The sequence below is a fragment of the Enhydra lutris genome, unplaced genomic scaffold, assembly GCF_002288905.1.
Source record: "Enhydra lutris kenyoni isolate GAN:26980312 unplaced genomic scaffold, ASM228890v2 scaffoldscaffold12, whole genome shotgun sequence".
Classification (NCBI taxonomy): Eukaryota; Metazoa; Chordata; class Mammalia; order Carnivora; family Mustelidae; genus Enhydra; species Enhydra lutris.
Genome location: NW_019154096.1, coordinates 64,694,514 through 64,719,941, shown reverse-complemented (window position 1 = coordinate 64,719,941; position 25,428 = coordinate 64,694,514). Strand labels below are relative to the sequence as shown.

General features: G+C 40.3%; 1 protein-coding gene across 1 annotated transcript in view; it reads left to right on the top strand.

Annotated features, from left to right (window-relative positions):
- The first annotated feature begins 12,900 nt into the window (after positions 1-12,900).
- Positions 12,901-25,428, top strand: part of LOC111144945 (coiled-coil domain containing 186) — a 52,052-nt gene continuing 39,524 nt past the window's right edge. Inside the window, exons 1-2 of the mRNA XM_022499563.1 lie at positions 12,901-13,079; positions 24,048-24,734. Coding sequence (XP_022355271.1) covers positions 24,082-24,734 — 653 coding nt within the window. The 5' untranslated portion in view covers positions 12,901-13,079; positions 24,048-24,081. The remainder of the gene's footprint in view (positions 13,080-24,047; positions 24,735-25,428) is intronic.

Sequence of the window (25,428 nt, the reverse complement as noted above, 5' to 3'; positions counted from 1 at the left end):
GCCCTCTCTTCCTCTCTCAAATAAATAAAACCTTTTTAAAAAGTAAAGATAAAATCTTTGAAAAATAAAACAAAATTCCTTTGCATGGAATATAAATTAGTATGTTTTTATGGGGAGACAATTTGGATATACATACATATACACACCTACATGTGTGTAGGTCTACAAATAGATATATATTCTTAAGGTATGTATGTATTCTTTTCATTTTTATTAAATATTTATTTTAGAGAGAGAGAGAGAGATGTGCATGAGCAGAAAGGGCAGAGCGAAAGAGAATCTCAAGTAGACTCCACGCTGAGCACGGAGTTTGACAAGGGGCTTGATCTCATGACCTGAGCTGCAACAAAGAGTGGGACACTTAACCGACTATGCCACCCAGGCACCCCAAGTATACATGTATTCTTAAAAATATTCTAGCCATTTACCTGGTAAATCTACATCTAGAAATCATCCCATTAAAATAACCCTAACAGGGGCACCTGGGTGGCTCAGTGGGTTAAAGCCTCTGCCTTAGGCTCAGGTCATGGTCTCAGGGTCCTGGGATCGAGCCCCGCATCGGGCTCTCTGCTCAGCAGGGAGCCTGCTTCCCCCCTCCCTCTCTCTCTGCCTGCCTCTCTGCCTACTTGTGATCTCTGTCTCTGTCAAATAAATAAATAAAATCTTAAAATAAAATAAAATAACCCTAACATTGGGGTGCCTGGGTGGCACAAGTCGGTTAAGCACCCAGCTCTTAATTTCAGCTCATGTCATGATCTCAGTGTTGTCAGATCAAGCCATGTGTCAGCTCCATGCTTGGCATGAAGTCTGCTTAAGATTCCCTCCCTGTCACTCTGTCCCTCTGCCCCTCCACCCACTCCTCCTCTCTCTTTCAAAATAAGTAAAATAATAATGATGATCCTGAACATCAAAAAATCCTATTTAAGGGGCGCCTGGGTGGCTCAGTGGGTTAAAGCCTCTGCCTTCTGCTCATGTCATGATCTCAGGGTCCTGGGATCGAGCCCCGCATCGGGCTCTCTGCTCAGCAGAGAGCCTGCTTCCCTCTCCTTCTCTCTCTCTGCCTGCCTCTCTGCCTACTTGTGATCTCTGTCAAATAAATAAATAAAATCTTTATAAAAAAAATCCTATTTAAAATAATGAAAAAAATTGAGAAAGAAGTTAACTGTGATATCTCTACTAGATAGATTAACACTACCATTTAGAATCTTAGCTTTCGGGGCACCTGGGTGGCTCAGTGGGTTAAGGCCTCTGCCTTCGGCTCGGGTCATGGTCTCAGGGTCCTGGGATCAAGCCCCGCATCAGGCTCTCTGCTCAGTGGGGAGCCGCTTCCTCCTCTCTCCCTGCCTGCCTCTCTGACTACTTGTAATCTCTATCAAATAAATAAATAAATAAAATCTTAAAAAAAAAATCTTAGCTTTCAAAAACATTGTAAAATGTCTAAGAACAGCAAATGAAAAATCAGGAACATTGTATAAGAACTGCAATAAATAACCTCTCCATATAAGCAAGGTCAATGAAATACATCAAATTTTAAATAAGTGTTATGGGGTAAGTAGATTGACAAAAGGAATCTTTTTTATAGTCTATTTCATTTCCAAATTTTGTTTTTTTTTTTCCCCCTAAAGATTTCATTTATTCAACAAATAAAGAGAGAGAGAATGCGTGCTCAAGAGTGTGCAAACATTGGGGCGCCTGGGTGGCTCAGTGGGTTAAGTCTCTGCCTTTGGCTCAGGTCATGATCTCAGGGTCCTGGGATCGAGCCCCACATCGGGCTCTCTGCTCAGTGGGGAGCCTGCTTCCCCCCTCTCTCTGCCTGCCTCTCTGCCTACTTGTGATCTCTCTGTCAAACAAATAAAATCTTAAAAAAAGAAAAGAAAAGAAAAGAGTGTGCAAGCACAAGCAGGGGGAAGGAGAGAGGGAGAAGGAGAAGCAGACTCCCTATTGAGCAGGGAACCTGATTCTGGGCTCCATCCCAGGACCCTGGGATCATGACCTATGCCGAAGTCAGATGCTTAACTGACTGAACCACCCAGTTGTCCCTCAAATTATGTTTAAAAATGAATTACTTTTATAGAAAAAAAGCATTTTAAAGATTAAAATATTAATGTTACATTTAAATTAAGACTATTTTTTCCTCAAATGTGGTTAATTCTAAACCAAGGATCAAGTAATATTTAAACCACAAAACTAGGATATAGTCATCTTCTCAAGATACCAGTGGGGCCCTCAATACACAACAGGTAACTCCTGAAATAGCCTTTTTTTTTTTTTTTAAAGATTTTATTTATTTATTTGACAGATCACAAGCAGGCAGAGAGAGAGGAAGGGAAGCAGGCTCCCTGCTGTGCAGAGAGCCTGATGCAGGGCTCGATGAGGGGCTCGATTGTGGGGCTCGATCCCAGGACCCTGGGATCATGACCTGAGCTGAATGCAGAGGCTTTAACCCACTGAGCCACCCAGGCGCCCCCTGAAATAGCCTTTCCTTTGTCCTTATTTGATAAGGCTGACAGTCAATCCATAATCAGCTCCTTTCTATCCTGTAGCACAGTTAGCTACAGACAGTTGTCTGTGTATTCTAGATTATTTTAAGTAATTTGAGTGCAGGAACCAGGTCTGTTAAAAACATTAACAAAAAAAACACCCTGATTTCTCATAGCACCTACCATGTTTTGTACAATGAGGCACTGAAGATATTTGTATGACAAAAATATTTAAAACGCACTGTTGCACTGTTTTCACGACAACCTGGAAAGCGAAGATGAGATGCACTGTTTGAAATCACATGTGGCAGTCTCAAATGGAGGATCACATCACGTTACGAGGTTTTCTGAAACTGTATAGCAAAACTTCAAGTCTTACATCCACTCTTCCAAAGTCCAAAAACTAGTAAATAAATTGGACTTCAGAAAAAAAAAAAAAAAAAGACCAACAGAAGCAGTCTTAGAAGTTTAAACAGCAAATAAAAAGAGTGTAAGCTTAGAAGGAGCTCCACCTAGAGCAGAATGTGTAGGTGAGAAAGACACCTCACTTGCCTCACCTTATTCAGGAATCTTCATTACAACGCCCACGGCAAATGGACATGTAGACCTGCTGTGTAACTAGAATCTTCTAACTTCCTTTAATTTTGGACAACCAACTGTACTGCATTCTCCTTCATAAAAGGGTTCATTTTCCAACTGACTGACTCCTGTTGCTGCCCTGTTTCCATAACCTTCCAAATGTCTGAGATGTCGACCATATCCATTTTCCTCCAGGTCCTTCACCAGCGGTTCTAACACCTTCCAGGGTCCTCACAAGTCTGGACTTTCTCTAGGGCATCAGAAACCCTCACACAGACATCCTTCTAACTGAGCACAGGACTGCAGACGGGAGCCAACAGCCAGTCAGCAGAATCATCACTGCACCCCTCACTACGAACACTAACTACTTCCAATCACGCACTAGCTTTTGGAGTACCAGCCAGGACTACTCTGAGTATGCCTAAAACTTGGGAGTTACCTACCATCTTTTGGAATTTAATTTTTTTAATATGTTTATTATCCTATAAAAATTGCCTTTTTTAATTGCCTTTTTTCTTTTGATTTATAGTCCTATGAATTCTAACACATGTATTTCAACGTTAAACGCCTAAGAAATTGCAATTATCCCTACTTGGCTTCATCCTGTGTGAAGCACTGGACATACCTGAATCTGGAGTGGGCAGACACTATTCCATAATGCTGTGCTTCCCAACCTTGGGCTACTGACTTTGGATACCAGTACAGGTGTGTTACAGACATCGCTGCAATGGTAATGATACCTCATGGGCTAATCTTACCCAGTTTTAAAACAAGCAGTTTCCCCTCTATCCAATCTATTTTTTACATGCTACTGATGATGAATAAAAATGTATTTATAGGGGCACCTGGGTGGCTCAGTGGGTTAAGCCTCTGCCTTCGGCTCAGGTCATGGTCTCAGGGTCCTGGGATTGAGCCCCGCATTGGGCTCTCTGCTCTGCGGTAAGCCTGCTTCCCTCTCTCTCTCTGTCTACCTCTCTGCCTGCTTGTGATCTTTCTGTGTCAAATAAATAAATAAAATCTTTAAAAAAATGTATTTATAATCATCCCTAAATTCACAGTAATTAGTATATATTTCCTTAACACAAGAGGTTAATTAGGAAGGTCCCCAAATTTCTTCATGTTCAAGTGATCACTGATGTAATAAAAGACCAGTGGAATGGAAGTAACTGCTACAGTTCTACTCACAAAAAGAAGTCCTTGGCTTTGTATTGTCCTTTTGTCCTGTACTTCATGATTTGACACCAATAAAACCTGAAGCTCCCTAAGGGGCAAACCCTTTCTTATACTCCCCTGGAATCCTGTTCCCACTCCTCCCTCTGGCCAAGAGCATCCACGATATACCTGCAACCAGTGACTGCAAGCCTTCTCCTTCCTTCCCAGAAGAATAGAAGCTAGAGTAAAATTAATTCTTACCACAGTGTGTTAATTCCTTTAATACCAAAAGTACCTGCAGCAGATTTGCAACTATAATTTTCTTTTTCTTCTCTTAATGTTTGCTTTTTGCTTTTGTTTTCCTGGTAACCACACACATTGAGAGAATGGTTACTCAAAGGCAACATTTAGTTTTTTGGGTTTTTTAAAAATTTTATTTTATTTAAATTAACATATAGTATATTACTAGTTTCAGAGATAGAGTTCAGTGATTCATCAGTTGCATATAACACCCAGTCTTATTATACCACGTGCCCTCCTTAATGCCCATCAACCAGTTACCCTATCCTCCTAACCCCCTCCCCTCTAGGAACCCTCCGTTTGTTTCCTATGGTTAAGTCTCTCATGGCTTGTCTCCCTCTCTGATTTGTATTTATTTTTCCCTCCCTTTCCTTATGATCCTGTTTTGTTTCTTAAATTCCACATGAGGGAAATCATATAATTGTCTTTCTCTGCTTATTTTGCTTAGCATAATACACTCTAGTTCCATCCACATCATGGGAAAATTTTTTTTGATGGCTGAGTAGTAGTCCATTGTATACATAGACACCTTCTTTATCCATTCATCTGTCGATGGGTATCTGGACTCTTTCTATAGTTTGGCTATTGTGGACATTGCTGCTACCCAAAGAGGTAAAGGCTTTGTTCTCTGAAAACTATAGAACAATCATGATAGAAACTGAGGAGGGAACAAAGAAATGGAAAAACGTTCCATGTTTATGGATCAGAAGAACAAGTTTTGCTAAATTTCTACGCTACCCAGAGCAATCTATACATTGATTCACTGCAATTCATATCAAAATACTATCATCATTTTTTAGAGCTGGAACAAATAATTCTAAAATTTGTCTGAAACCAGAAAAGACCCCGAAGAGCCAAAGGAATGTTGAAAAAGAAAACAAAGCTGAAGGCATCACAGTCTCATACTTCAAGGTCTATTACAAAGCTTGAGTCACTAAGACAGTATGGTACTGGCACAAAAACAGACATATTGATCAATGGAACCGGAAATGGACCCTCAACTATATGATCAACTAATCTTTGACAAAGCAGGAAAGAATATTCAATGGAAAAAAGTCTCTTCAACAAATGGTTTTGGGAAAATTGGACAGCCACATGCAGAATGAAACTGGACCATTTTCGTAGACCATACACAAAAATAAACTCAAAATGGATGAAAGTCCTAATGTGAGACAGGAATCCATCAAAATCCTAGGGGAGAACAGGCTGCAACCTCTTTGAATTCAGCATCAGCAACTTCTTATGTGACATGTCTCCAAAGGCAAGGGAAACAAAAGCAAAAATGAACTATTTGGACATCATCAAGATAAAAGCTTTTGCACATCAAAGCAAACAGTTGACAAAAGTAAAAGACAGCTGACACAATGGGAGAGATATTTGCAAATGCTTTATCAGCTAAAGGGCTAGGATCTAAAATCTATAAAGAACTGATCAAACACCCAAGGAAACATCCAGTTTTAAAGCTATGGAACTCAATGGTTTCAGCTGAACAGGAGTTTTAAAGTGGGTCAGACCCAAATCTGAGCAGAGTCTCATCTTCCTCATTTAGCTATGCTATCTCAAGCAAAATCACTTCATCTTTCTTGGATTCAGCTTCTGTAAAATGTGGCCAATTTTAGTAACTTCCTCAAAACTCTTACCTGCCATGATTAAATTCAAGAACGTATGTAAACTACTTAGCACAGTGACTAGTGCTTACTAGGTTCTTTGGAAGCAGCTATTATTTTAAACTTCACTTTCATACCACTAAGAATTTCTTCCATTCATGTGTAACTACTTTGCACATTGAAATAACCTGAAGATTAAAGTATTCTTATTTCTTTTATTAGTCCAGGTAAGTAAGGGAGACCGGAGCTGGTTAAGTAACTTGCAAACCCCCCCCAGGGCGAGCACCCTTACACAGCTGAGCTGAAAATCCAGGTCCGATTCCTAGACCATGCCACTTCCCATTCAATACCCTGAGGGTTCAACAAGGGAACTGGAAGCAACTTCTCATACTCCGGAGACCAAAAGGGCCAGCGTATTTATAGCAGAGACCCAAATGCCAAGAAATGCGACTGGCACACACCAGACAAGCTACAGACGCATACAAAATGAACCACTGCTGGTTTACCCGTACCTAGCCAAAGCCGTGGTGCATCTACCTTTCCTACAGAACGTTAAGACGTAGGGTAAAGGTCTATTAAGTGTCAGTGTTGCACTGCAGCTTTCAGTTAAACAAAAGCACTGACTGAATCCCCAGGCTAGATTCTTCCAGAGACAAAGCAAAGAGCTCCTCTATTGGGATGCCAGTGGACGTTCACATTTTGGAGAATCATGCCTGGAAGTACTATTTTCCAAACCTACTACAGGCACCCCCCTCTACCCAGGGGCTCAATTCTCGCTTTTCTTGCCCCTCCCCCACCACAACCTTCAACCCTAGACCTGCCTTCCCAGCCAAGGCTCCAAGGGCTCCTCCACCCTTCCATCCTCTCTGCTTCCAGGCCCCTGGTGCCCGCTCAACGCCCGAATTCAACGCCCAACCTCAACGTCCAGGGCCCAACGTCCGATCCCCAACGACTGATGCCCCGCTGCCTCACACAGTCCCTTTCGCGGCCCACCCCACCCCCACTCGCCTGGGAACCCTGACCTGGTAAGAGGCGAAAGGGCCTCTGACCCTGACCCGTCGCTGAAGGCTGGCCGTGGTGGCGTCTGCCTATGCCTGGCAGCCTCGCCTCCCAGATGCGCTCCCTGAGCTCACCTCACCTCCAATGGCCAGCCCTGCACCAGTGCTGCGCCTGCGCAGTCCGCGCCCACGTGCACCCCACGGCGCCCACGCACGCCCTCCGTGTGCGGGAGAAGCCAGGCTGTGCCCCCGGCGGGGGTGGAGGGCATAGCTGTGCCCCAGGGTTCCGTGCTCACAAACTTCCGCTTCCAAGACAATACAGCAATTCCAGCAGCTTCTAGAAATTTGGCCCTGCGAACTGAGATGGTGCATTTCGAGCACAAAGTCGCAGACCGTATCTCTGTAAGGGTCACTTGGGTCTCATTAACCACTTAAAGTCTTCCAAGGTTCTTCAAATTAATCTGCTACCATTGCCTGGAAAGTCAACACAGGTGATCACTTTTTCCCTGACCAAGCGCACCTGGTTATATGTTGGTGACACTCATAATTGTAAAACTTTCTTTGGAAGGGACTAAGGACCGTTCAAGCAAATTCAGTAGAAAAATGGTACCCGCATGTATGTATCACCTAGTTTTAACATTGTCAATTCACGCCCAGTCTTGTCTGCATTCGTGCCCCCCCACCCCCATTGTTTGGAAGCAAATTCTGATTTGTATGTTTTTTTCTTTGTAATAGATTTATTTTTATTTATTTTTTAAAGATTTTTAAAATTTATTTATTTGACAGAGATCACAAGTAGGCAGAGAGGCAGGCAGAGAGAGAGGAGGAAGCAGGCTCTCCGCTGAGCAGAGAGCCCGATGCGGGGCTCGATCCCAGGACCCTGGGATCATGACCCAAGCCGAAGGCAGAGGCTTTAACCCACTGAGCCACCCAGGCGCCCCTAGATTTTTTTTTTTAAAGAATGATTTTAGATTCACAGAATAAAGTGAGAAGATAGAACAGAGTTTCCCACATTAACCACACCCAGGTTCCCTTATTACTCATATTGCAATAGTAGGTTACATTAACTACAATTAAAGAACTAACATTGATACATTATTACTAAAGCCCAGAGTTTATTTAGATTTCCATAGTTTTTACCTATTGTCCTTTCTCTGAGCCAGAATTCCATTCAGGATACCACATTATTACATTTAGTTGTTATGTCTCCTTAGGCTTTTCTTGGCTGTGGCAGCTTTTCAAACTTTCCCTGTTTTGATGATCTTGATAGCTTCCAGGAGTTCTGGTCAGGCATTTTGAAAGATGTTCCACTGTTGGAGTTTGATGTTTTTCTCATGATAAGACTAGAATAAAGAATTTTTGGAAGGAAGGCTAAAGAGGTAGAGTGCCATTTGTATAGCACCATATCAAGTGTACTTCCTGTGAACATGATTCAGGAAGGTGGACATTTTCCACCTGTAGGGAGCAAGATGATGTCACTCATGTCAAGGGGTGATATGGTCAGAAAAGCAGCCAAGGGTATTGCAGGTAAGACCAGATATCACCAAAACCAGTTTAGACTGGGAGTGCTAAAGATTAATAACCTGTAAGGCCTGGAAGACCTAGGAGCTGTTAATCACTAGAGCCAGAAGAGATCTGCAAAGGTGCAAGACTGATGAAACTCCTGTAAAAAGGGAGGATTTCTTCAGCAAACTGCCAGTCTCTCTAGACACTGACCCTTTCTCATCTGATCACATTCAAAGGCAACAGCTGTGTAAGGCTGTGCCTGATTGATCTCTGAACATAATAGAGATCCTCCACTTTTGAACATATTAAGCTGTAAGTGTCTAGAGCTGGTGTAGACCCGACGAAGACCTCATCTTAACCGCACTCACAGACTAACTTGGTTTGGTTCATTAAGTTCTTACCCTTAATGTGTCTTGTTTGTTGCATAACTTTGTATTATACTTTGTGTGATGTGTATGAAGCCAAGTTAAATGCACAGTGAAATGTCATTGAGTTAGTATCCTGAACCTGCTTTCAATTGTTTTAACCTTACTTTATGATTGAATAAAGCTGACATTGCAGAAAGACACACCTCTTATATGCACCTTGATAACATGCTCGATATACCACCACCTGACTAGTGTTCTTCAGATTTCTTTCTTTTTTTTTTTTAATTTATTTATTTGACAGATAGAGATCACAAGTAGACAGAGAGGCAGGCAGAGAGAGAGAGAGAGAGAGAGGAGGAGGCAGGTTTCCTGCTGAGCAGAGAGCCCGATGTGGGGCTCGATCCCAGGACACTGGGACCATGACCTGAGCCGAAGGCAGAGGCTTTAACCCACTGAGCCACCCAGGTGCCCCTGTTCTTCAGATTTCGCAAGTTACTCTTGTTTTCCCTCCCTTTGCATATTATACACTTTGGAAGAAAGTCATTATACACGGTCTACACCTAAGAAAGAGAGGTTAAGGGCCAGATACCGAAATTATTTCAAATTTGTTTGCATGAGAGATTTGTCTCTTCTCCATTTATTAATATATTTGATCATAAATACTGTATGATCATATATACTTAGTATGAACTTGGGTTTACTTTATACTTTGGATTATAATCCAATACTACCTTAGTTCCATGCTCAAATATTTCCAACTTTGGCCATTGGGAGCTCTTTGAGTTGGCTCTTGCTATCCTTTGACATATTCCCATCAGTGTGGGTTATTTTTATTTTTATTTATTTGGGGATTTTTGGATCACATTTACTTTCTGGGACATTGTATCTTGTTATCTATACATGTTTATATATCTTTAAAAGATAATAACTTTTGAAACCAGCACCAAAACTTAATAATTAACAATTTAACAATTTCTTAATGTCATGAAACTAGTATTTAAAATATCCGGAGAGTCTCAAATGATTTTTAATAATTGGTATGTTCAAATCAGGCTCCAAGCAAGATCTTATATTGTATTCAGTAGATGTATTTTATTAAAAAGAGATTTCCTTTTTGGGGTTTCTGGGTGGCTCAGTGGGTTAAAGCCTCTGCCTTTGGCTCGGGTCATGATCCCACCGTCCTGGGATCAAACCCCGCATGGGGCTCTCTGCTCAGCAGGGAGCCTGCCTTCCCCTCTGTCTCTGCCTGCCTCTCTGCCTAATTGTGATCTCTGTCTGTCAAATAAATAAATAAAATCTTTAAAAAAAAGAGAGAGATTTCCTTTTTATCCTTTTCTTACAATTTATATATTGAAGTAATGGCAGGTTTTCCTTAAGTTTAATTTTGAGCGTATCCTGTCTGGCAAGAATACTTCACAGGTGATATTGTGTTCCTCTAAAGCATCACATAAGAAGACACTTAATAATCTAGTTGTTTTTCTTTGGAGGATATTAAAATTGATCTAACAGTTTCAAGTGTTGTCAGCCCCATCCATCCACTGGCTTTTTGTCTAATGATTCTAGACTTGCTGATGATTGTTACCTAGATCCCTTATTTCTTTTTTTTTTTTTTTTTTTTTTTTTAAAGTTTTTTTATTTATTTATTTGACAGAGAGAGATCACAAGTAGACAGAGAGGCAGGCAGAGAGAGAGAGAGAGAGAGAGGGAAGCAGGCTCCCTGCTGAGCAGAGAGCCCGATGTGGGACTCGATCCCAGGACCCTGAGATCATGACCTGAGCCGAAGGCAGCGGCTTAACCCACTGAGCCACCCAGGCGCCCCTAGATCCCTTATTTCATTAGGGCTTGCAAAATGCTGATATCTATTTTCTGCATTTATTTATTATCATTAAAGAACTTTCCCACATTGACTATTTGATTGAAAGTCAGTTTGTAACAGCAAAGTTAGGATGCTTGACTCTTGTGTCAGTTTTCAGACTGTGATGATTCTTTGGCATCTTCGAAGGTGACCAGTGATGTTTTAAAAAATCAGCACACATTAATTTTTGAAATAGTAGAGGAGTCGCAAATGTTATTATTTTTTAATGCTAAATTGTCCTTTGACCAGTGGGCACACTTTTGAATTGGCTCCTGAGTCTTTGACACAACTCCTACGATTTTTCTTCTTTGCTTTCTGATACGTGTATCTTAGACTTCCTTGCACCTTTCCTGTTCCAGACTTAGAATCAGTCCTTGATTTCCTACGGGAGCCCCAGTGATGTTTTGTGGGAAATTTTATTTAGAAATGATGGAGAATAGGGGTATGTATTGTGCTGATTGTTAATCCAGGCCTTTTCAGCGGACAGACTTTTAATGAAAACAAACAAACAAACAAACAATGAGCTCATACTGATATTTCTAAGTTCAAATTTAGGATTGCAGAATTTTTACTTAATTCCTTTTTGTATTTGTATTTCCTTTCTCCAACAATGAAAATCTTCGTATCCAGAAATATAATTACTTATATGCTTTGAAACTAGTATATATTTCCGAAATAACACTATGAAGGTTATTACTAACCATATGAGCTATGAAAAAGGCTTAGATTTTTCTCCGTTGGAAAAATATATCTCACTAGGAACGTTTGGTCGATTTTTTTTTTTTTAAGATTTTTATTTATTTATTTGAGAGAGAGACAGTGAGAGAGAGCATGAGCGAGGAGAAGGTCAGAGGGAGAAGCAGACTCCCCATGGAGCTGGGAGCCCGATGCGGGACTCAATCCCAGAACTCCAGGATCATGACCTGAGCCAAAGGCAGTCGTCCAACCAACTGAGCCACCCAGGCGTCCCGGTCGATTGTTTTAAAGTCAATTTATTTCTTCGCTATCAAAAACACTTTAACTGCAAAGTGTGTTTCACTGCAGTATTTTCATTTATGGAGGGAGGTGCCATTTCCTGTTGAAAAGGAAAGAGGAACAAAGTGACACAATGTTGAGTTTTTTTAGTGATTTGTCCCCCTAGCAGTTAGTATCAAAGAAGCTTTAACAGAACAGGAACAAGCTTTGCTGTGCAAACTCTCACGCTGACAACTTGTCAGAATTAAGTACTTTCACTCATGAGTTGTGAGTGGGAAGTCCTAAACCAAAGAACATCAATGGACGGCATAGATTTGCAAATTGTTCCTCTTACTTATCTGGATCCGATTAGGCAACTGTATTCAACACACTTTCTCCTCTGATACACTTCTTGTTGCTAATTATTTTGCAGCTCCTGCATGTCATCCCCCCACAGTGCGGTCTGGGACAACCAGCCGGGAGAGGACACTTCCCGCGCTCAAGGCGCTCACAGACTGGTGCCAGGGACGAACGCACGAAGTTTATTATTAAACAATGGCAGTGGGTGCCAGGCTGAAGATGCGAACGCGGCGTTATGGAAACCCCCAGTATCTCTCCCAGGGACGAATTGTCAGACGGACAGGTAGGCTCCTCCTGCTAATTGCGTCTACGTCAGGTGCAAGGTTTGCGCGTCAGAACTGGGAAGTCACAATTTGAAATTCTTTTATTGCTTTATGCCCCTGACTAATATGAGAAGGGTCAAAGGGTAAGGTGGGCTTATATCCAATGAGAGCGTCCTACAGAAAGAACACGCTTGGGGTGGGAATGGCGTGAGAGACTGGACAGGACTAGCAGGATGGCGGGCTAGCCGAGTCAGTCCGGGCGTGGGTGCCCAGCGAGTCTGAGCGCCCGGTCGGGCGCTGTGGGGGCAGGAGGCGGTGCGGCCCCGGCCCCGCCCACTGCAGACAGGTTACACCCGCCCCGAAGTGCGTCGCGTCACACCGCCTGCCGCTCTCTGACTGGCTCTTCCAGGGAGTCCCGCCCCCTCAGCTGTAGTGGGGCCGGCTACGGCGTCGCCGCCATCTTTGTTGATGTGTCAGCTCCGCGGGGGATTGGGGAAGCCAAGGAGGAGGGAGCGCGGTGTCGGCCCTGTCCCTGTTTCCACACCCGACCCCCCACCCCCGACGTGATCTGCCGGACCCAGCTATGGAGAAATTAGGCCCTGAGCCTGAGCTTCAGCGGCCTCGTTAGGGGTGCGGCCTGAGGCTCGGAGAAGTGGGGTGAGTGCTCGACGGGCGCCCGGAGCTGACTGCAGTCGCTGTGGCGGCGCTGAGGGACTGCCCACCTCCCCCGCGGTGCTGCGGGTCCCGGGTCGGCTCTCCACCTGGCTTTTCTCGCGGGCAGTGGAGGCTGGCGAGCGCTGGGGGGACGGAGTTAGGAACCTTCCCTCTCTCTCCCTGCCTTGTTCCCTGGGTCCTGGGCCGGCTGGAGAGGCGGCGGCCGAGAGGTCGGCGGGGGCCGGGGGCCGCGCCTCGGGAGCGGTGCTTGGAGAGCTGCCTAATTTGGGCCGATTGCCTGGTCTCCCAGCGCGAGCTGCAGTTAAACCCCACCTGCTCGGCTGTTTCTCAGACTCATTCGCCTATTTCTCTTTCCGTTTCAAGTTGACTGTGTGTTTTATGTTTACGGTTGTGCTGACTTTTTGCCGTCTTACGAACTCTTCCTTTACTGTGATTTTAATGTGATTTTTAAGTAACTTGAAGGCGTTTGTTTGGGATTTTGGTTATGAGAGATACTGTTACTGGTTTTTATGTTGCCTTTCTCCCAAGGACTTCAGGCATTGATAAACCTTGGCTGGCAAGGATATTTCAAATTTGTGTCTATCAGACTTGTAACATGGGAAAGCCCCTTGTGCATGTCCTCCAGCAGCAAGCCTGGGGATAGCGCAGGTGTAATTGATGCTTAGCTGTTAGCAGTTTAACCACTGTAGCTAATATTTTCATCTTGGTTTTGTTTAAAGAGGCTTGGATTTGGAGTCGGAGCGTCTGGATTAGAATCTCTTTCACTTGATAGTTTTGTTACCTGTGGGGATTAGTATAGTAAAAATAATGATGTGCAGGCATTTGGCAGTTTTCTCCGTGTGTGTTTGTGATGTTCCTTGATGCCTGGTGGTTTTAATTCTTCCTAAATGATAGGCTGGAAGTTTCTTTTTTAGGAAAAGTGTGCAGTAAATCAGTGGAACAGTATTTCAAAAAGTGTGCCGGTAGTCTTTAAAAAAAAAAAAAAGATTGCTCAGATATTCTAATTGTGGGTGTAGCCTTCCTAACTACAAACTACACCTTCATATTCGCGGAGTTAATCTTGTGTGGAAGATGAAGGTTCAAGAGACCTTGATGATGAAACTGAACTGTCTCCTTGTGAATACAGTCTCTTCTCTGTACAGCTACTTTTCAACTTTTATTTATCATTACAAAAATAGAAAAGTGATGATGGGCCTCGTTCCTTTTTTCCTTTTTGGTCTTTTCATTTGATTTAAAATTCAGTAAAGGTATTGAGTAACTCACAGATCTTAAAAAGAATTAAAACTTTGCCTTGTGGTAGGCAAACATATATAAATACTCAATCTACTTGGAAATGCCTGGCTTGTGTTTATGTTTGTGTTTTTTCCTGGAAATGCATGGATTGTGTTTATGTTGATGTTATTATTTTGAATCCTTGTCAAATTCAGAATGCCAGCATATAAACCTAGAGATTTCTTTAAACAGTGAAGGTTTCAGAGAGTGTCTTTGGTATTTCAGAGTCTTGTTGCTAACATGAAAGCAGTGGTATAACAGTAACTATTCTGACCTTTTAGTTCCTTCACCTGTAAATGCAAGAGTTGTCCTTTAGGGCTGTTCAATGACAGCATAGCTGATGTCAGTTGCTTAGTATATTCAGTTTAAAAACGCCTATTTACAGCTACATGCTGACATCAGTAAGTGTAGGTAAAACAGTACAGAATACTCATAATAGTTTGAAGCAGCCTCATTTAGAAATTTATAAAAATTGTCTTTCTCTTTAAAGAATGACTAGAAATCTATTTTCCAAACTTATCTAACAATTTCATATTAAAGTAAGAATCTGTGACCTCAAGTTCTGTTTTGTTTTTTTCCCAATAAAATTCAGGGTTTTGTTTTTGTTTTTTTAATCCCATATTTTTGGCTTTAAACAAAGCTGAGGGGTACCTGAGAGGCTAAGTCAGCTAAGCGTCTGATTTATGCTCAGGACATGATCCTCAGGGTTCTGAGATTGAGGCAGCCTGGGGCTCCCTACTCAGCCAGAAGCCTGCTTCTCCCTCTTCTTCTCCCTCTGCCCCTTCCCCCGCTTGTGCTCATGCTCGCTCTCTCTCAAATAAAATCTTGAAACAAAGCTGATTCTTGAACTTCTCATAAACATTCACTAGGCTTGGGGTATTGTAAATGTTCTATTTAGTATTTCAGGGCAACAGTGGGAGTATAGATCATTTAAATTTACAAATAACCCTCTATTAGTTTTTCAGACTTCTTGAGCGTTATTATTTAGCTACTTAGATTATAAAAATATAATCTATTTTTTGGACTAAGTAAACAAGGAGAAATATTGGCATGAAGCGGCAATACACACAAAGTCAAAATTAAACCCACCAAAGAAAGTATTGATTAGATTGTGAGTATATTTGTCTGTCATTAAGACACATGAACTGATAGTCTGCTTTGGGGATGATTATGTAGTCAGTACTAATGAATAATGTTTTTAGTAAACTGTATCATATGAATATTAACTGAATGCAGGCCAAAGTTGGTTTCAAAATTTAAACATTAACCAGAACCCCTTAATAAAAGGAAGACTTAAAACTTACTTTTATAGGGGTGCCTGGGTGGCTCAGGGGGTTAAGCCTCTGCCTTTGGCTCGGGTCATGATCTCAGGGTCCTGGAATCAAGCCCCACATCAGGCTCTCTGCTTGGCGGGGAGCTTGCTTCTCCCTCTCTCTCTGCCTGCCTCTCTGCCTACTTTTGATCTCTCCCTCTCTCTGTCAAATAAATAAATAAGAAAAAGTCTTTGAAACTTACTGTTAATTTTTTATATTAGTCTCCCTTTTTGAAAAGGGAACTATAGGTCAGTCTTTTTTTTTTTTTTTTTTTTTTTTAATTTTCAGATTTGGGAAAATAATAGCCCAAAATACTTTTTATATTTCCTGAGACACATTAAAGTTTATATAGTGAGTGCTCTATAGATACATTCAAAATAAAATTTCTGTATTAATAACTTTTTGCTTTAAAACTTGTTAGAGTTGGGGCACCTGGGTGGCTCAGTGGGTTAAAGCCTCTAGCTTCGGCTCAGGTCTGACTCCAGGGTCCTGGGATCGAGCCCCACATCAGGCTCTCTGCTCTGTGGGGAGCCTGCTTCCTCCTCTCTCTCTGCCTGCCTCTCTGCCTACTTGTGATCTCTGTCTGTCAAATAAATAAAATCTTAAAAAAAAACAAAAAACAAAAACTCGTTAGAGTTATAAAGTTACATTGTCTAAGAGAGGCGCCTGGGTGGCTCAGTGGATTGAGCCTCTGCCTTCGGCTCAGGTCATGATCTCAGGGTTCTGGAATTGAGCCCCTCATGGGGCTCTCTGCTCATCGGGGAGCCTGGCCCCCCGCCCCCACCTCTGCCTGCCTCTTTTCCTACTTGTGATCTATCAAATAAATAAATAAAATCTTTTTTAAAAATTGCATTGTCTAAGAGTAAACAGAATATGGCAGATGACTTGATAATGTGATAGATGGAATGGCCACTTACCTCTTTTTCCTGGAATCCTGATGGACCATAATTTCTCTTTCTCCTGTTATCCTGTCATAGGATTTGGTACTATTTGGGGGGCACTCCTGCTGCATCTGTTGCCCCGAGTCTTTATTTTTTTTTTTTAAGATCGATTGGTTGGTTGGTTGGTTATTTATTTAGGAGGGAGAGCGAGTGTGAGCAAGCAAGCGAGCATAGGAATGTGAGGGATGGGGAGAGAGAATCTCCAGCAGACTCCATTATCGAGTGCGGAGGTCTATTGAGGGCTTGATCTTAGGACTCTGAGATTACAACCTGAGCTGAAACCCGTGTCAGCCGCTCAACCAACTGCACCACCCAGGCACCCCCTGAGTTTATCTTTCTAACATCTTTTCTTGTAATGTAATGCATATAACTGTGAAATTTACTCTGCCCTGAGGCTTAGGTGCAAAGCTAAACAAACCCCCAAGGGGATAATTGACTTTGGCTTCATACTCTTTAAACTGGTAGGACAAAGGCAAAAATTGACTGATATGTTTTACGTAAAGAAAACTCATCAAAGTTAAATTTTACCTACAAACTTAGAATGTAAGTACCTTAAAGAATATTTCTCTCTTTTGAAAGAACTTAGAGTTCTTTGAAATAGCTAGCTTAGTTTTTAGTCTTTTTTTTTTTTTTTTTTTTTAGGTTTTAATCTGATTTGCATGAATTCACCTTCTGTGAACTTCAGTGTCTGGTATTTTCATCATGTGAAACAAGTTTTTCATGTTTTTTACACAGGTTCCTTTCTGTTCTATTAGTTTATTCCATTTAAAAACGTTATCCAGGAACGTGTTTGTATTTTAAAGGTGACATCCATCAAAAATTACTTATTGGGGTTTGTGGTCAGATTATGTTGGACTGTGGATTCATTTTTTTTTTTTTTCAAAGATTTTATTTATTTATTTGACAGAGAGAGATCACAAGGAGGCAGAGAAGCAGGCAGAGAGAGAGGAAGGGAAGCAGGCTCCTCGCTGAGCAGAGAGCCGGACTCGGGCTCCATCCCAGGACCCTGGGATCATGACCTGAGCCGAAGGCAGAGGCTTTAACCCACTGAGCCACCCAGGCGCCCCTGTGGATGCGTTTTTGATGTAATTTATTGCTTTTGATTTTAATTGCCATGTCACAGCCTTGTTAGGATTGGCCAGATAAATTATTCTTTTGTTCATGCTGCTTTTAAAGTATGTGGGGAATATGTGAAAAAGCGTTTAGTGTAATTGGCCTACAAAGGACAGGAACCATTATAGTGAAGAACAGGAGTGCTCTCACAGACTCAACTTGTTTATCTTAGTGGACATGATTTTGAGAAATACACAGGTGGTGGTTGAGATTCATATGGTATAGTTTGTAATTTAAAAATTTGTTGTTGTAAATAATATTTATGCTGCACTGAGCCAGATTTTTCTGTTGGATTTAAAACATTTATGTGTATCTTACATAGCTTCTGAGGGAACATTGACAGATGTTCATATTAAAATGCTGTAAACACAAAGAGTAAAAGATTTAAGAGAGAGCTTTTTTTTTTTTTTAAACATAGAGCTTTTAAATATATTGGTCCACTATACCCAAATGTAAACTCCCTAGCGGATGCATGTTTTCTTCACTGCAGTGTTCCCAACACATAGAACAGTGCCTGCACATGCTCAGTACATGTTTGGTGAATGAATTAATAGTTCGGAAATGTATTTGTGGCTTGGTACTTTTGTATGAGGCGTGTTTGTTTGATAAGCTGTTGCCAAATATCTGTGGATTGGATTCATTCGTATTTGCAGTTTATTGATTAAACTTAAGCTATTTATTTATACTGCTAATTACTGAGAAAACAAGTAACTGTACTAAGAGCTGTTAAAGACAGTGTTTTTATTTGTAAGACTCTTAATATGGAAATAATTTTGTAGAAACATGAGTTCTTGCATTAAGAAATAAAACAGGTGGATAATGGTTGGCTTTAAGGCAAGTAAAAAATGTTTCTTGACCAGTTGCCTACAGCTGATGAGCTCCAGTAAGAGCGAAACCAATTCTCACTTCACTGAAACAGTATGAAGTGTGAATTGGTCCTGTAGTACTGTGTCAGAAACAACTCTGGAAAAAAGTGCTTAAACTGAGAGGAATTTTGTGATTGTTAGGTTTTAAATACAGTATTTTCTCCTAATGAGTAAGAGATGCTAAAAAGTCAGATAACCTGTGTTATTTTTTTTTTAACCTCAAAAAAGGAATAGATATTGTAATCTATATAATCACTATATCTTTATACATGAGTGGGGATTTGATTTATACAAGCCTTCTTATTTAAAACAGTCTTATAAACAAATGTCTAGTTTTATATCCTTTCCCTTTAAACTACCCTTAGGTTATTGGATCCTCAGGAATCTTGATGACAATTACCCCTGTCCCCCCAAAGAAAAAACTTGGACAACAGCCAGACTGGCCCACATCTGTATGGCCAACTGGAGGCCCACAAAAGGACTCAGCTGTTCCCTCCCCACACAATTACCTGGTTAATTGTGGATATAATCAAGCTCATTGTGGTGCCCCTCCCCCCCACCAATCTTTTACAGTTGAGCTACTTAATCTTTGGTGATGGCTTTGTTGCATATATACATGTCATATATACACGTAAATTTTCCTTAACCCCTCTACCTTTCCTTTTGTGTCCAATTAGTATTCATCTGAGCATCAGAAAGCTCAGTTTGCAAGCTCAGTGGTTACCAGATGTCCTTTTATGTGAAGACTTTTTCAGAGGTCAGGGACATATTAATGATCAACACTATAGAAAGTACTTGTCTTTTGAAGTTAAATTTAGCTATCTTTAATGTACGGAAGGATAATATGTAAGACAGTCTAAGCTGAGGTAATCATAAACACAGGTTTATTTGTTTTTGTTTTTTTAACCTAAGTGAATATTCAGTGGAATGAGACAAACTTTTATTCTTCACATTACAAGTCTCAAATCATTGTATAAACCCAGTGGACCCCACCTCACTGAGAACTGAACAGCATTTAACATTTGCAAGAATGAATGCAAATGTAGTGGAGAATATATTTGTTGATTTATTATCATTATTGCTGGAGATTTAAGAGTCTTGTTCAGAGTCAGTTCAGAGTCATGTTCCTCCTTGCTGATACAGAGATCATTTAAAAAACTGAAGACTATTCAAAAGTGTTCCAAGGAAGGCTGTGACTGTGTGCTTAATGAGTGTAAATGCAGTATGTTTTCATTTACTGGGGGTATTTTGGTACTTAAATGAGAGAAAATTTGAAGGAAGATGAGGCGTTAAAATTGGACCTTTAAATATAATTAGACTCTGGATAGACTGAAGAGAAGGACATTCTAGATGGGAGCAAAGCCATGGAAATGTTAATGTGAAAATTGGAGGATTCTTGAGTAGACTGGTTAGGGACTGGTAGATTATATTGAAGTCCTAGGTTTTTAGGAATGTGTTGAGAGAGAAGATTGGGAAAGTAGTATGATTGGTTTACCCAGGAATTGCAGCTCTGAGGTGTAAACAAAATGGTTTTAGTTTTTCTGTATTAGGTCTCTCATCCTTTCCACTTCCTTCTGGAATACAGTCCCCTAATAATGTATTAATTTGATGTCTTATCTTTCTGCCACTTTTGATTACGAGAGAAAATTTCTTCCAGAAATTAAGAAAGATTTCAATCATAAAAAAAAACCCCCAGCAACCAAAAACATTAATCACAAACTCCTTGTTCTACCTAAAGAAAGATTGAAGGTGTTAGTTCCCAGCTGCTTCAATTAAAGAAGAGGTAATTTAGCTCAAAATATGTCCCTTCTTTTTTTCCTCTAGCTAGCCCTTTTGGATTTGGGGGAAGAAGACCAGCCAAGGGAAGCAGAATTCTTATTATAAGAACCTCTAAAGAGGGAAGAGATAGCCCTGGCCTCATTCTCATTCGTCTGATTGCATTTGGTTGTGGTCTCTGTGGAGGTATTGTGTGGCTTTTTTAGGAGCAGTGTTGTAGCTTCCTAGGCCCTTCTGCCATTGAGGGGCAGCCCACTTCATAGGGCAGCTCCTGTTCCCTGTTGGCAGAGCCATTGTAGTACACACTTCAACCCCTTCTCTGGAGACACTTGGGCTGGTGCTGTCTCAAGTCACATGCCCATTTCATGGAGTAAGATTGAGAAACCAACATTTCAAGTGTTAGAAGTATGAAGTGATTACACCTGGATTGGGTTGCAAGTAGGGGACAATGGCAGTAGAAAAGAGGGTATAATTGGAGACATGAAATTGGTAAAAGAGTATGAGGGCAAAAGAAAGAAAGAAAGGAGTCATGACTAGGAAAAAATGATACCATTGTGGTGCCTGGGTGGCTCAGTCAGTTAAGCGTCTGCCTTGGGCTCAGGTCATGATACTAGAGTCCTGGAATCAGCCCCACATTGGGCGCTGTGCTCACTGGGGAGCCTGCTGCTCCCTGTTTACCACTCTGCCTACTTGTGCTCTCTCTCTGTCAAGTAAATAAATAAAATCTTAAAAGAAAAAGAAAAATGATGCTGTTGACAGAAATAAAAAGGATTAACTGGAATTGCTCAATTATGGGAGCTATAATTTTGATTTGAGATTTATGCCATTTTGAGTTTGAGGTTTTCGTGGAACATCCATTTGAAATATCTGTATTCAGGTGAAGATTTTAATATGGACATAGAGTGAAAGCAAACAGGTAATTTGTTATCTGTAACTCAAGAACACCAGACTGAAAGTAACTAATGTGGATATCAGCTAGGAGTTGTTGGTTCAAATTATCGAAGTGGTTGAATTCTAGAAGGGAAAATAAAGTTGACAACTGGATTGTGGAAAATATGAAAGCTGGATAAAAGGATAAGTCTTGACAAAGCATGGCCTACGTTATCTAATGATAAAGTTTCTTCTTTATGCTGGAGAGTCATAATCCCTTTATATATTCTAATTTAAATAGATTCTTTGTTCTCTGTTTTGGTCAGCTGCTGTAACATTGGTTATGATGTTGAAAACCATTCATTTTTAGATTTCTAAATTAAGATTTCAAATTCAGCAACACATTCACAAGTTATATCTTAAAGTGACTTACTTTAGGAAGAACTATATAGGGTAATACCCCTATTTGAAAATTATTTTACTTTATCCTAGATTTTGGAATACAGCATGCTTATGAGGCCTATTATTAACTTACTGCATTAATTTGTATTGTCTAAACCAAGCCTTTAATACTAGTGGGGGCTTTGTCTTGTATATAGGATTATATATGCGGCAAGATAATGGTAATTTCTGTTTGGTTGTTTAGAAATATGTTATACAGATAAGTAATTTGTAGTATTAAGGCTAATGACTTTACTAGTTGATGCCCCAACGGGAGAGGGAGGAGGAGGAAGTCTATATACTACCTTTCTTAGAATAACTCTTTCCCATTTTCTGCATTCCTAGAATAATATTCCCCAAACACTAGTTTTTTTTTTTTTTTTAAGATTTATTTAATTATTTATTTATTTATTTGACAGACAGAGATCACAACTAAGCAGGCAGGCAGAGAGAGAGAGGAGGAAGCAGACTCCCTGCAGAGCAGAGAGCCCGATGTGGGGCTCAATCCCAGGACCCTGGGATCATGACCTGAGCCGAAGGCAGAGGCTTTAATCCACTGAGCCACCCAGGTGCCCCCCAAATACTAGTTTTATCCTATCACTTCTGTACTTGAATAATTCAATACTTGAGAATCTACTATGTGTTAGAAACTATGGTATAATAAAAAGTATACAAATCTATCATGATTTATTGTCATAAAATTCACTTGTACATATCATTCTGAGGACCTGACAGTCTTCTCTTACCCTTTTTCACCACCCCTCGACTAGGACTTCATCACATACCAATGAAAACATGTATGTTTCTGTTATTAAAAAATTTTATATTTGTTTTGTTTTCCAGAAGTACACCTTCCATCTGAAATTCTTTCTTTTCTAGTTTGTCAAAACTCTGATCTGCGCCCCTATTTTAAAAAGATTTTATTTATTTATTTGACAGAGAGATAGCACAAGTAGGCAGAATGGCAGGGAGAGGGAGAAGCAGGCTTTCCGTAGAGCAGGGAGCCCAATGTGGGACTAGATCCCAGGACACTGGGATCATGACCTGAGCTGAAGGTAGCCGCTTAATCAGCTGAGTAACCCAGGTGCCCTTGATCTGCCCCTTTTTTAATCCAACCTTATAAGACACTGGTAACTCATCGACCTTATATGTGGTTTGTTGATATGATGAAAGAAGTTGACAATTTTTCATCAAGATTGCTGTAATATTTTATCTTTATTTCTTAGGATAATTTTTGAAGTTGACCAATTTTCAGAACATGCTTACTACCACATAGTATATACTATATACTACTATACTATATATATAGTAACTATAGTGTATATAATATATATGTATACTACTATAGTATATATATATAAATACACACAACTATATAGTAGCCATCATAAACAGTCTAAAAATGTATTCTGGTTGTTGAATTAGTTTTGTCAGTGTTTTCGGTATGTCCCAGGCAGTGCATATTGGCTCCATTTGAGTTGCACTGAACATTGTTTATTCTTGGTGAGAATGCTTGGAGATACCATGGTACTCCTGGATTTTTGCCTGGATGGAAAACAAATTCCTGTCAGGGATCTTTAACACCCAGACTTCTTTTAGCTCAGCTTTAGGTGCCTGGGCTATAGATAGTTACCTTTTGTTATTTAGTTTACCTTCTTCTTTTTTTTTTTTTTTTTTAAGATTTTATTTATTTATTTGAGAGAGAGAGCATGAGAAGAGAGAGATCAGCAGGAGAAGCAGACTCCCCGCTGAGCAGGGAGCCCGATGTGGGACTCGATCCCGGGACTCCAGGATCATGACCTGAACCGAAGGCAGTCGCTCAACCAACTGAGCCACCCAGGCGCCCCTTAGTTTACCTTCTTAGTAAATTTTTATCATCATTAATGTGTATTGTTTTATAATCTTACTCTTCTAGTGTTTCCACTGCTGTCTTATTTCCCCAGTATTTTCTTATAGATTCTTGAAATTGTCTTTTTCCCCTCATGGAGCTGAAGGTATTCTAAACAATTCAGTTGAAGTCTAACAATTTAAACTGTAGATATTTCATACCCAACATCTTGTGGGGGTTTGATTAAGGAATGCCAAATTGTAGTTGAAGTGAAGTTGTGTGAATGAATTGAAGGAGGGAAGAGTAGGACTTTTGCACCCTGCTGATTGTGGCACACTTGGATTGGCTGTCCTCTTCGGTTTTCGGTTCTCTCCCACGCCCCCCCCACAAAAGAAAGTCTTTTAAAAGTTATTAGTGGTAAAATTCGTGGCCTTAGTTATTCTACATCATGGAGTTTGTGCAAATACATATAATGTCTTGGTTTAAAAAACTTTATTTTTTAAAATTTTGATGTTTTGACTTTGTTTTAGATGTAAAACGAAGATCAGGAACAGATTTGAAGAAATGCAGAGAGAAGTGGTGTCAATCAGCATGTCAGAGACAGAGCACATAGCCTCCATTTCTTCTGATGAAAATCTTGGGAAAACATATGAATTAAAGGAAGACTTCTGCAACTCGTTTTCTGTTGATGAAAGCAGCAGCTTAGAAAATGAGTCTAAACTGTCATCATTAAACTTTGATAAAACTTCATGTCAGCCTAATGAACATAATCAAATTGAAGCACAGGAAAATTGTACTCAGGATCATGGTGGAAATGAGGATTCTTGTGCTAAAATATGCCCAGAATATTCTGAACAATTAGGTAATTTTCCTGGTGGAGATTTTACAAAGCAAATTTTAAAAACAAATGAAACAGAACAGACAGTAACACAAATACTGGCGGAATTAAGGTCACCTACATTTACAGAAGCAGCGAATCAAGAGACTTATTCAGAAAGTCTCTATGATACAGACTGCACCAAAAAACTTATTTCAAAAATAAAGAGTGTTTCAGCATCTGAGGATTTGTTGGAAGAAATAGAATCTGAGCTCTTATCTATGAAGTTTGCAGAAGAACACCGAGTACCAAATGGAATGAATAAGGGAGAACACTCATTAGTTATGTTTGAAAAGTGTGTGCAAGAGAAGTATTTACAACAAGAGCACACCATAAAGAAGTAAGTTTTTAATTTTGGGGGGATTTTCTCCCCCTGCTGGGGTTAAAGATTGAATTCTTTAAAGGAATGTATCATCTTGGTCATTTTTAATTCCACAACAGACATGCATGTTGTAGTTGATCAACAAATAATGCATTTAAATAATTGAGCAAATATCAGATTTGTCTAGTTATTCAATATGTGCCTAAAGGAATAAATACTAATGTGAGTTCATTACAGATCTAGAAATATTTGTAAAGACAACTCCAGTTTCTCAGTTTCAAAAGAATATAGAGCATAATGTCAAAACTATGGGAAATTCAAAAGAAAATGAGAAGTCATGCAATTCAAAATTTCTTAAAATTCCCATTGTAAATTCATTGGTTTTTTAAGAATGAAAATTTAGAGAAGAGTTGGTTGGTTATCAGTAATTAATATATTTTTAGACTTCCCTTGGATTTTGGGGTTAATTTCTGTTTTAATGATAGTTTAATTTTATCCTTTCTTGATAGTATTATATCATCCTGTATTTTAGTCTGGATTTTTATATCTAAGTGTGACGAATGTTTAGTCTTTTTTTTTTTCTTTTTTTTAAAGATTTTATTTATTTATTTGAAAGAGAGAGCGCATAAGCAGGGAGGGGAGGGAGAAACAGGCTTCCCACGGAGCAGGGAGTGAAACAGATCTCGGACCCCGGGATCATGACCTGAGGCAA